Genomic DNA, 12578 nt, shown 5'->3' with positions numbered 1-12578 from the left:
TATTTTGTTCTTGTTGCTGTTTCTTTTTTCCCCATGAAATTAGAAACAACCTACTGCCGATAGTTTACTATACATTCATCATGTTATTTCTTATAAATGTTTACAATAATAAAACCACATGCAGGTTTCCTGATTGGCATAGAAAAGCCATCAATCCCTTTTATCACTTGAAAAATTGTCGAAGCGTTTGAGTTTTGCTAGGTCCAGTGCCACACATCCCTAATCTTAGCTTTGGGGCTGAAGGCAAATGGCCACAAGTTCAAGGTGGCCTGGGCTTTAGTGTAAATTTATGCTCACCATGGGCCAGTGAGACACTCTTGTGCCATAAATAAAAAGCAGAAAGAGAAGTGGAGAGCCAGAGCTAAAGGATAGCCTGGGCTAGCATCGTGAGGCCTTTGGTCCCATCACTGAAAATAATGCTAAACGCTCAACCCTATAAATCCCGCGCAAGAAAGAACTCAGTTGGAAAAACTTGTAAATATTCTCTTAGAAATATTCTGAAAGTCTTTGCCAGGAAGGAACTTATTGGGCTAGGGTTGTTGTTCCATGATAGAGTCCTTGGCTGGTGCGTCAAAAGCTCTGGCTAGATTCCCCAGCGCCGTAAAAATATAAAATGAGTAATGACAACAACAGAACCATGTTGAAGATGTTTCAATGGCCTGTGCTCACTTGTCACATGAGCTCTTTGTGTATTTATGTGTTAGCTGCAAAGCCGAATATCACCTCAACAATGTGCTCGAGTTGAGTTTGTTAATTGGAAATCATTGCTCTCAAGATTGAGAGTTTGGAATGATCTCATCTAATTGTCTAATAAAGCTTAGTATATGATTGTTCTTGTTTTCTCTGCTCTGCACAAGGTGGGAAGTTCAAAGCCACTGTTAGGTGCTATGTTTCTATAAATAACTCCTCAGTTATCAGCAACCCTAATAACACCCACTTGCTCACACACAGAGCAAAGGCACCTTGCGGATTCCTCGGTGAGAATGCTGTTTCTCTTCTGTATATTTTAAACAGTATCTCACTAATGTTTGGTTACTATCGTATAATAATTAAGAGATACTCAGTCAAAATAAAGTCATGTGAGCAGGCACAATTTGAAGCATTTGGGATTCTTCAGTGAACAAGTTGGGCTCCAAATTGGACATGGCAAGATGATCTAGGAATGCTGGAGGAGCCATGTTATTTGAGTAAGGTAGTCATTGTACCTCACTGAGGGAGTAGTGCATAAGCCAAGACTCTGAAGGGAGTAGAAGTATCAGGGGGTGAGGGGATTTCCACGCATATGAAACCCCCAAAGCAAATGCCCCAAGGCTGTCTCATGACCAGCCTTGCAGGACATCAGGAGGACAGAGCCATAATTGGAGAAGTGTGTGTAGCCATCTTGCAGGTCTCTGGTATTATTTTGGGGGCTGCTTATATATACTATCATATAATCCACAAAAAGTGATACTTTGCCTTGTTCTTTTCCAATTTGTATCCCCTTGATCTCCTTTTGTTATCTTATTGCTGTAGCTAGAACTTTAAGTATTATATTGAATAGATGCAGGGAGAGTGGGCAGCCTTATCTTCTCCCTGATTTTAGTGGGATTGCTTCAAGTATCTCCCCTTTTAATTTGATGTTGGTTGTTGGTTTCCTGAGTATTGCTTTTATTATGTTTAGGTATGGGCCTTGAATTCTTGATCTTTCCAATACTTTTAACATTAAGGATGTTGTGTTTTGTCAAATGCCTTTTCAGCATCTAAGGAGATGATCATGTGTTTTTTTTTTTTCTTTGAGTCTGTTTATATAGTGGATTGCATTACTGGATATTTGTATATTAAACCAACCTTGTATGCCTGGGATGAAGCCCACTTGATCTTAGTGAATAATGGTTTTGATGTGTTCTTGGATTTGGTTTGTAAGAATTTTATTTTTTTAATCTTTTATTGGATATTCTTTTCATTTACATTTCAGATGTTATCTTCTTCCTCCAATCCCACTCTCCCCTCCCACTGCCTCCATGAAGGTGCTCCCTCTCCCAACCACCCTCTCCCACCTCAGCACCTTGGCATTCCCCTACACTGGGAAAATGAGTCTTTGCTGGACCAAAGGCCTCTCCTTTCATGATGCCAGAAAATATTATCCTCTGCTGCATATGCACCTGGAGCCATGGGTCTCTCCATGCAAACTCATTGGTTGGTGTTTTAGTCCCTGGGAGCTGTGGTGGGTTTGGTTAGTTGATAATTTTGTTTTTCCCATGGGGTTGCAGACCCTTTCAGCTCCTTCAGTTTATTCTGTAGCTCTTTCATTGGGGTCCTCGTGTTCAGGCTGCTGGTTAGGTGCAAGCATCCTCCTCCTCCTCTGTATCAGCATGGTTCTGGCAGAGCCTCTGAGGAGGCATCCATATCAGATTCCTGCCAGTAAGCACTACTTGGCATCAGCAATAGTACTTGGGTTTAGTGGCTGCACATGAGGTGGATTCCAGGTGAGGTGGTCTCAGGATGATCTTTTCTCCAATCCCTGCTCCTCCCTTTTCATTTCTGATTTTGTTAATTTGGATACTGCCTCTGGGTCCTTTAGTTAGTTATCTATCTTGTTGACTTTCTCTAAGAACCAGCTTTTGATTTTGTTGATTCATTGTATCATTCTCTTTGTTTCTAATTTGTTGATTTCCCTCTTGCCTTTGATTATTTCTTGCCATCTACTCCTCTTGGGAGTATTTGATTCTTTTTGTTCTGGAGCTTTCAGATGTGGTATTAAGCTGCTAATGTATATATACTCCCTCCATTTTCTTTATGAAGACACTCGGGGCCATGAGTTTTTCTCTTAGTACCGCTTTCATTGTGTCCCATAATATGCTATGCCTTCATTTTCATTAAGTTCTAAAAGATCTTAAATTTCTTCCTGACCAAGTTATTATTGAGTAGAAAGTTGTTCAGCTTCTACATGTATGTGGGCTTTCTGTTGCTTTTGTTGTTATTGAAAGCCAGCTTTTTGTTTAAAACAGGACTGTCCCATAGCCCAGGCTAACCTGAAACTTAGTTCCTCTTGCTCTGCTTCCCAAGTGCTGGGAATATAGGGTGTGCTACTCTCGGCTGCTGACTACTTTTATTATTATTTTAAAGAAACATTTTGTGCATGTAGACATCCTTGACTCCCTGTCCCTGTGTGTTTTCCAAGGGAGGAAGTGTTCAAGTAAAAAAAAAAAATTTTGCAAGAATTTGAGACTTTCTCTCCCCATCCAAGCAGCTCTGATTGTTCAAAATAAAGTTGCGAAACAAGCACTCTTCTTGGCTAACCTAGAGCACTGATCTGAGCCCATGGCTCCTGGGCTTGCCAGGAACGGGGAGTCTAAGCTACTTACAGTCTTATGGAGCATGTACCCACGAGGAATGACGTTCATCTGCAGTTGATAAACATAACCCTGGTGTCTTAGCCAAATGGGACTTACTAGTTGTTAGGTAGCAGGAAGCCTAGATAAAGATGGTCTCAGAACTCAGCAAACGGTCACAGCTGCTTCTGGTTTCCCGCTCTTCTCCCTTAGTGTGTGGCTGACATTAAAGAGAGCTGCAGAGGAACCACAAAACTACCTGCTTACCTGAAGGTCCCACCAGTAAACTGGCACATAAATCGTCCTGGCCAGAACCAACCACATATGGCTTCCTTTAGCTGTAAAGGACAGTGAGGACGGTATTTTTAACCATGCGCAGCTGTTGCCTTGGATATGAGCCTAAAAGCTCACAATACCCAAGATACAATCCGCAGACCACATGAAGCTCGAGAAGAAGGGATACCAAAGAGTAGATACTTCAGTCCTTAGAAGAGGGAACAAAATACTCACAGGAGGAAATACTGAGACAAAGTGTGGAGCAGAGACTGAAGGAAAGGTCATCCAGAGACTGTCCCACCTGAGGATCCAGCCCATATACCGTCACCAAAGCCAGACAATGTTGAGGATGCCAAGAAGTGCATGCTGGCAAATGCCTGATATAGCTGTTTCCTGAGAGGCTCTGCCAGATCCTGACAAATACAGAGGCAGATGCTCTCAACCAACCATTGGACTGAGCGCGTAGACCCTAATGGAGAAGTTAGAAAAAGGATTGAAGGAGCTGAAGAGGTTTGCAACCCTATAGGAAGAACAACAATATCAACCAAACAGTCCCCCCAGAACTTCCAGAGACTAAACAACTAACCAAAGAGTAGACATGGAGGGACCCATGGCTCCAACTGCATATGTAGCAGAAGATTGCCTTATTGGGCATCAGCGAGAGGAGAGGTCCTTGGTCCTGTGAAGGTTCAGTGCCCCAGTGTAGGGGAGTGCCAGGGCAGAGTGGTGGAGGGAGTGGGCAGGTGAGTAGGGGAGTACTCTCATAGAAGCAGGGAGGGGGAATGGGATAGGGGGATTCCAGAGGAAAACCGGGAAAGGGAATTACACAACATTTGAAATGTAAATAAAGAAAATATCCAATTAATAAAATAAAATAAAATAAAATACGACCCCCCCAAAAGGAATTATGTTGGTAAAGAAGTTCAGTGGCCAGGCAGCATATATAGTGTGCCCCAGGTACCATGGTGTGCCTTTAAAGTCCCATGTGTAGTGACTGCCTGAGCACATTCTAGGTAGACATCTTGGCCACACTCTGATGGCGTATGTTGTCTGTTGACTGTGCAGGAGAGACAGTGGGACCTCTGGCCTTTCCTGCCCTTCCCCAGGAAAGATTCATTGACTTATAAAGCAATAAATGACAGGAAGAGACCCCACCCAGAACGTTCTGGCTTCTAGGACCCAGAATGACAGCCCACCATAGGCAGTCACCAGCAGCCATCTTCCTGAGCCTTCAACTTTGACCAATTCTCTATTTCTTTCATGTTCAGAAGAGGACTTTTTTCTTCTACTTAGGACTGTTTCTTTGTGCTTTGAATCATGTCTCCATCTTCCCTTCTTTATTGGAGGTTTAACTTTATCCTGCCTGCTTTTCCTTTTCCTCAACTTGTAGAGGCATATTCCTAATTTTTGATCATGGAGGTGGGGAGAGCAGGGTATGTGACTTTAAAAACTGGTATTATCAGTATTACTTTTCAAACAGTAAGAAAAACGTTTAAGCTGGTATGATGTGAACAAGTTCTAGATTGTGACTTGGTCTTCGGCCTTCATCATGGCAGGGCAGCCTGAAGCAGCAGAGCATCCCTGTATCCTAGATGAAGGGCAGCCTGAAGCAGCAGAGCATCCCTGTATCCTAGATGAAGGGCAGCCTGAAGCAGCAGAGCATCCCTGTATCCTAAGTATGAGCGGATGTGGCAGTTTCTATGAGGAAGCCCTGGAGGTGTTACCCCCTGGCATGTTCTCTGGGCCACGCTTGCTTCTGTCTTTCTTCTGTTACCAAGGTCGAAACACTGCCTCTTATGTTCTTCTGTTAGCTCTGGCTCTGTTGCCTTTGGCCGTGGCAAGCAGTTGGCTCTGAAGACACCGGGACTGCCTAGTGCTGCTCAGCCCTGATCCCACAAAGCCATGCCATTGTCCAGCTCAGCTTCCTGACTTCGCGTCTTTTGTTCACTCACCACGGGTTCCGCTGAATTCTCTCACTTTAGTTCTTGGTAAAAATTTCATAGATGGAAGTTGACCTCAGCTTTTTTTCTTACAAATTAACCCATCACTGAAGCTGCGGTAAATCAACCCTTGGTTCCTTGCAATATTATATTTTGGCCCTGGCCGGACCCAAAGGTGCCATCATCTTCCTTGTTAGACCAGAGGGTTTCCACAAATAAATGCAAATGCAGAAATGCAGGGTGAGAATGTGCCGGGAGGTCGTCATCAGAAAGTGTTCACTGGTGGTCTCTTCATTTTTATGCTTATTTTAGAACTTGTGTTGATCTTTGAGCTTAGAGAAGGCGGGTTGTAACTAAGCTAAAAGTGTCTCATTGGTTTTTACTAGATGAGAACTCTCCAGCCAACTTCTGGGATTCTAAAAACAGGGGTGTGACTGGAACCCAAAAAGGACAAATTGTATGGCGAATTGAGCCCGGGCCCTACTTCATGGAACGTAAGTAACCGATGAGCATGACACAGTATGAGACCGGGCAGTGTACATGTGTGTGAACCTATAGAATCATATGAGTGTGACACAGTATGAGACCGGGTAGTGTACATGTGTGTGAAACTATAGAATCATATGAGTGTGACACAGTATGAGACCGGGTAGTGTACATGTGTGTGCAACTATAGAATCATATGAGTGTGACACAGTATGAGACCGGGTAGTGTACATGTGTGTGAAACTATAGAATCATATGAGTGTGACACAGTATGAGACCGGGTAGTGTACATGTGTGTGAACCTATAGAATCATATGAGTGTGACACAGTATGAGACCGGGTAGTGTACATGTGTGTGAAACTATAGAATCATATGAGTGTGACACAGTATGAGACTGGGTAGTGTACATGTCTGTTGAACCTATGGAATCATATTTGAACATTATTAAGGTTTTGATCTTTTATTTATATATTATGTCATGAAGCCCAATATAGAAAAAGTATTGTTTAGAAAATGTTCACTGGAGATTATATACAACTGCAACTAGTGTTCATTTTAGGCATCAGAAAGAAGAGTTCAATGTTGTGATTAACTTTGGAATGCTTTGGATATATCTCCCTTCTTACCAGCAGAATGTTACCTTTTACATGTAGGTCAACAAAGTGTGGACAGGGTAGTCTTTGGCAGACTGCCTCTGAGGTCAGATGCGGACATTCAGAAACTGGATGCAGAGAGATCAACCATCCCCAGCCACCCTGTGCTGCATTTGACATTCGGTTTTCTTCCTTTAACATACAACAAACACAGGCTTTAAATTTTTCCCATAATGTTGAACGCTTAAGACTTAGAGTTTCTATGTAAGAGAGTCTATGAATACTAGGAATAAAAGGACTTATCAAGACAAGATGTAAAGTGCAAGCTGATCAGATGGGAGCTTACTCCAAACACTTTCAGTAAACTCTAGACCTTGTGTAATATAAAAAGTCGTTTTAGACAGTCACCATCTGTGACCTTAGTCAGCATTAAAGGTTTCAGGTAGCTTCTTCCATGGTCCTTCCTGGCAAGTCAGTGTCCAAGAGCCTCTTCTGACCCTGCCTCTGCTCTGTAAGGTGTGTCCTGTTATGTAGTCCAACATTCTGGTAACATCTGTTTAAGCATGGTCTACACAAAAATCACAGTGTGCCGGCCTCAGTAAGGACAGGACATAGTTTATTGTAGAGCCAAATATGGCGGGTCATGGCTTTGTACACAGATTCACGTTGGCCTAAATTCTATGTCTCAATCTGATAACTGAAATTTTATTGTAACAGAAGGAAGAAAGTCATGCACCAAGATCTCTCTCTCTCTCTCTCTCTCTCTCTCTCTCTCTCTCTCTCTCTCTCTCTCTCTCTCTCTCTCATATTCTTTCTCCCTCCCTTCCCCTTCTTTCCTTCCTTCTTTTTTTCCTTCCTTCCTTCCTTTTCCTTCCTTCCTCTTCCTTCCTTTCTTCTCCTTCCTTCCTTCTCCTTCCTTCCTTCCTTCTTTCTCCTTCCTTCCTTCCTTCTCCTTCCTTCTTTCCTTCCTTCTCCTTCCTTCCCTCCTTCCTTCCTTTTTTGATTTAAATAGATTTTTTTTTTACATAACATTCTGTTTATGGCTTTCACATACTCTCCTTTTCCCAGCTCCTCCTCACCTCTCCTTGCATTCTGAGGGATCCTTTTTGTCTCACATTAGAAAAACAAATCTGCTTCTAAGCTATAATAATAAGATGTACACTTAATATAATATGATGTGATAAAACAAAAGCTAATGTATCAGGATGTGTCAAAACAAGCAGAAAGAAGGAAAAGAACCCAAGAAGAAGCAGAAGAAGCATACATTCCCATTAATGAAAAACTGGACTAGAAGCCTATATATGTAGGCAAAGGTCCTGTGAGATAATGAGAAGGATAAATACATAAGTAAAAAATTTTAAATGTATGTTAAAATTATAAAATGAAAATGAAAAGTTGCAACAACATGATATTATGAAACAAGGAACTTCCAATGATACTGTTCAGTTCATCTATGCTGGCCTTCCAATGTGGGGCATGCAGCCCACCCTTCAGAGAAGTTTGTGTCCCCCATTTGCAAACACAGTGCTGGACCCATTTTATGAGGGAATCTACCGGCCTGGAATACTGATCTGAGGGCATTATAAGGAAGAAAATAATGTACAGCAGGAACTGCCATGGGAGTTAGCTGGTCTGACTTCTAATAAGACTCTTTCTTCAAAAGGACACCAGGGTTTAGAAGACTGACTGGGTAAGATGTATTGCCAACGGAATGCCAGGGAAATGTAAAACCACTTTCCTATTAGTGCCCAAATGCCACCAAAGGTCACACTTGGAGCTTGCACAGTCACCGAAGGCACCTAGGTCTAGTGTAAAGCAAATGTGGCCACACGGTGCTGTAATCTGAAGTATGAGTGAGGGAAAGCATGCTCAGAGCATTGCACTTCCTGCTAGAGGCTCACAGTGCCCTGGCGGGTGAGGCAATATTAAACAGTAAGTTTAACAATTCGTAACATGCCATCTGGTAAATGTTTGTCTTGGGCAATGTGTCTGCATACCTCATTCTGCTGTGGATATCGAAACTGGTTGGAAAATGAACAGGAGTAGGTTTCTTTCCTCCTTTTCTTCATTTTTTTTCCATGCATGTATCTGGGGGCACTGCAAGCTGGGTTATAGAACCAAAATTCAGCGTGCTTAGGGGCTGAGAGAAAGTGTTAGTTAAAGAGGGGAACAGTGCATCGTGACTCTAGAAGAGCCAGAAAGATGCTACTCCCAACATGCATTCTGATCCTCAGAGTGTTAAACGTTGATAAACTGAGTTGTTCTCCCCAAGCTTAAGAGTAAAAGGCACCCTTTGAATGTTGTCTGACTCTGGACAAACTTGAGATTTTTCTTCTCCTAACACAATTTATCTTGACAATGGTTGCCTCTCCCTCTAATCCTGCAAGCTCCTCCCCACGCCCCTCCAATCCAGACCCACCCCTTTCTGTCTCTTATTAGAAAGCAAACAGGCTTCTGTGGGAAAATAATTTCAGAATTATATTATATGATAAAACAAAAGCTATCACATCAGAATAGGACAAAACAAACAGAAGGAAAAGAGCCCAAGAAGAAGCCCAAGAAGCAGGTCTAGAGACAGTTGTTCACACTCACGAATCCCATAAAAACACTAAACTGCAAGCTCGTATATATTCAAAGGGCTTGTACGGTAAAAAAAAAAAGGGGGGGGGGAGATGAAAGAGATCTTTGTAGCGTAATGTAATCTTTCTCAAATCTTTAGAGCTAATGACAGGAAGCCTTACAGCCTCTTCTAAAATTCAGGATATTGTCAGCCTCTGATTGAAAATACAATATTCAAAATTTTTCTTTCATCTTAAGAAAGAAAATCTTTTATCATTGGCTTATTAGAAGCGCAAGCAAGACGGGACTCTTTGAAACGTGATCTGTTAAGTCAGAGCCTAAGATGCTTCAGGCTGTCCTGCTAAACTATCAGAGGATGCAGATATCCCAGGCCTGGATGGTTACAGCCTCACTTGGATGTCTCCGAAGGAAAAACAAAATGGATGTGATTTTTGGTAGATGGCCTGAGGCATCAGCATCATGAATATTTATTTGTTTCAGGACAGTAATCAAGGGCTGGGGACACCATTCAGTATTTAAAGACTTGCTGCACAAGCAAGAACAGTCAAACTTGAATCCCCATTACCTACATAAAGCATGAGGCACTGTGGTGCTTGTATGTAACCACGACACTGGGTGGAGGAAGGTGTGGGGCACACAGGGGATCCCCAGGGTTCACTGGCTGACATGGCGCCTGATCAGTAGCTCTGGTTTCAGTAAGAGACCCTGTCTCAGAGAATGAAGTGGACACTGGACTTCTGGCTTTAGCTTGTGTACAGACCCATGGTACATTTGTATACTGCGTCCACACACACAAAAGAAAGCCAGACAGTGGGCTTGCTGTAAAGGCTGTCGCCAGCTTTCCCGTGAGCGTATTGCCTCCAGCGAGTTTGCTCACAGCAACGGGGCAGGTCGTCTTTGTAGTAGGTATTCTCTGATTTTGGAGTCTAAGGGGTTTCAACGGTTATCCCGATGTGCCAAGATGTTGATTCCATTTTGTGTAGCCTTTCATAAGTGATGGTTCTTCTTTGATTTGTTCATGCTTAGATGAATTGTTTTGCCTTTTTCCTTTCTTTTATACATCTATTCATTTTCCCCATCCGTGTGAAGCATTTATTGATCACCAACGTTGAGGTATGATTTTAGGTACTTACTAATCCTCGATTGATGAGTGGACCTAGAGAGTGTACACTTTGATGGCTGAATTGCCTTGTGGTTGTTAAGGCAAAAACAAAACCAAAACACTAATGTTTGCAGTCATTTTATGTTTTTAGAATCATATCTGTTTCAGCCCTTGGAGACAACGTTCGCTATGCAAGTAGTGAGCGTGGTCAGTCATGCCTCTGAGGGGCGGTGGGATAACTTCATGTCGTGAGAAATATACATGTGGTAGAGTATTTTTACTGGGAAAGATGGGTGGCCTCAGCCTCCTATTTTCACCATCAGGGCTTCTTTACCCTAATGTCATCATTTTTTGGCCTCTTTTTTGCTGGCACAGAGTGTATTCTTGCTCCTGGAGACTTGGTGTCATTCTTCATGTACCACATGTTGGGTTCAGCCGGATCTCTCTTCTTATAATATTTCTGCCACATCCACATTGCCCATCATTTGTTTTCATGATTGTTATGCTGTACCTTGATCCCCCCCAAAAAAAAGAAAGAAAAAAAAAAAGAAAAAAGGTTTTGCCACTGCACAGACCCACAGACAGCTGACGACTTGGCGTGACTTACAAATAACAAGTGAACATGCTGCTGGAACTGTGGGCAAATGTCTTCAGAAGTGCAAAGATTAAAATGAGACCTCCCTCAATGTGTATTCTCTGAATAATATGGCAACAGATAGAACCATTTCATGACAGCACACAGGACAATGGTAAACACCATGTAACAGAAGAAACGAACTTCTAGGACATCTTCTCCTATGGCTACAGATGACAGGTCGCTACCATTTCTAATTCACTTTACTTTAGCGAAATAGAAATTGATGAAAGGACAAAGGACATTCCCATTTTACCAATCTTTATGGTTAAATTGTATATCCAGCTCACACAGCCATGGGATAATTCAGACTTCAGTCTGTGAAGGACTGCCTAAACAATCATGCCATTGCATAAGCTGATGCATAGATCTGTCTTTGAGGTAAACCCCTGGCTTTTCTCAGAGGAAGTTTACAACAGCATCATATGTGCCCAGGGCTGATATGGCCGAGTTGATTGCATTTAGAAGATAAATTTTAAATAGATAATTTATGAAAAGAATGTAATTCTTAAAATCTGTGAAAGTAGAAGTAACTGCCTCTGGCCTCATACAAATTACAAATGTCCTTCCCATGAAGGGAACTGGTGACTAATTCCACGTTCTTTATCTAGAAATATCTTATTCATATTGATCTAGAAGCCTGTATCTTTTAAAACAGATGATAACATAACTGTACTGAAATGTGATATAGAGACGTCCCTTTTCTGAGGAACATGTTAGGCTCCTCAATGGTGTCTGGAGTTCTGTCTCCTCCGTCCTCTGCTCCCCAACACTCAGCCTGCCCCCCTGTGGTGGAGGTGTAGGGAGGTGCTCTTACCTTAGTGAAATCTTTTATTTGTATTTATGAATGTTAGAGGATTCAAAGTTTCAAGGTAAAGAGACTCGTCTGTCTAGTCAACATTCAAATAGAAGATCTGAAATCTTTGCTTTAGCAAATGCAGAAGCAAACTCTCCCGCACATTATTAGGAGGAATGGGGTACAATTCTGTAATACACGGTTAGCTTCAGGGATCAGAAGAGGCCTCAGAAAGGAAGATTCCATTGGGCCGCATCCTTCCTCTAGAGGCTAGGACGGCCACAACCCAACCAGACCCTGGGCGTCAACACAGGAAGCCCCGTCTTTCCCTGCCCTGCTGCTTTCTGAACCAGCACACGTTAAGTACGTGCTTTGGAGAAAATACTCTTGTTTTTCAGACTTGGGATTCTTTTGTTTTGTTTCCCTGTGGGTTGAAGGCAGTGAGAGGATATATTGTTTACCATACCAGGTTGTAGAGAAAGCTTTGAAGAAAGACGGGGCACCTCTTGCATTTCTGTCCTTGTTCTTTCTTGCTGTTGAGTGAGGCTGGCCTCATGGCCCCAGACTCTTCCCCAACTGGACCTCAGTCCTTACGCTTACATTTGTTCCCAGCTGCCCCTGTAAATGTTCCTCTACAACGTTGTTATTATATGACATCTCCACTTACAGTTAGAGATGACACATTAGAGCTCCCATGTGAGCTCCAGCCCTCCGTCTCTACCTTGTGAACAATCTTTCAATTCCCTCTTCCCACTGTGAAGGGATTCACGTACATTAACTGAAATCTTACTCTGTGTCCTATTTTTTAAAAGATTATGAATATCCTCTTAAAGCACTCAATAATATCTGAAGGCAAAAA

General features: G+C 42.4%; 1 protein-coding gene across 1 annotated transcript in view; it reads left to right on the top strand.

Moving 5' to 3' along the window:
* HECW2 (HECT, C2 and WW domain containing E3 ubiquitin protein ligase 2) overlaps positions 1 to 12578 on the top strand; it is a gene marked incomplete at its 5' end in the record, with an annotated part of 178152 nt that overhangs the window by 48810 nt on the left and 116764 nt on the right. Inside the window, one exon of the mRNA XM_080933317.1 lies at positions 5914 to 6021. Coding sequence (XP_080789443.1) covers positions 5914 to 6021 — 108 coding nt within the window. The remainder of the gene's footprint in view (positions 1 to 5913; positions 6022 to 12578) is intronic.

This window comes from Micromys minutus (assembly GCF_963924665.1).
Source record: "Micromys minutus genome assembly, chromosome: 19".
Taxonomy (NCBI): domain Eukaryota; kingdom Metazoa; phylum Chordata; class Mammalia; order Rodentia; family Muridae; genus Micromys; species Micromys minutus.
The sequence above is the reverse complement of the archived record's forward strand: the minus strand, read 5'-3'. Positions and strand labels throughout refer to the sequence as shown.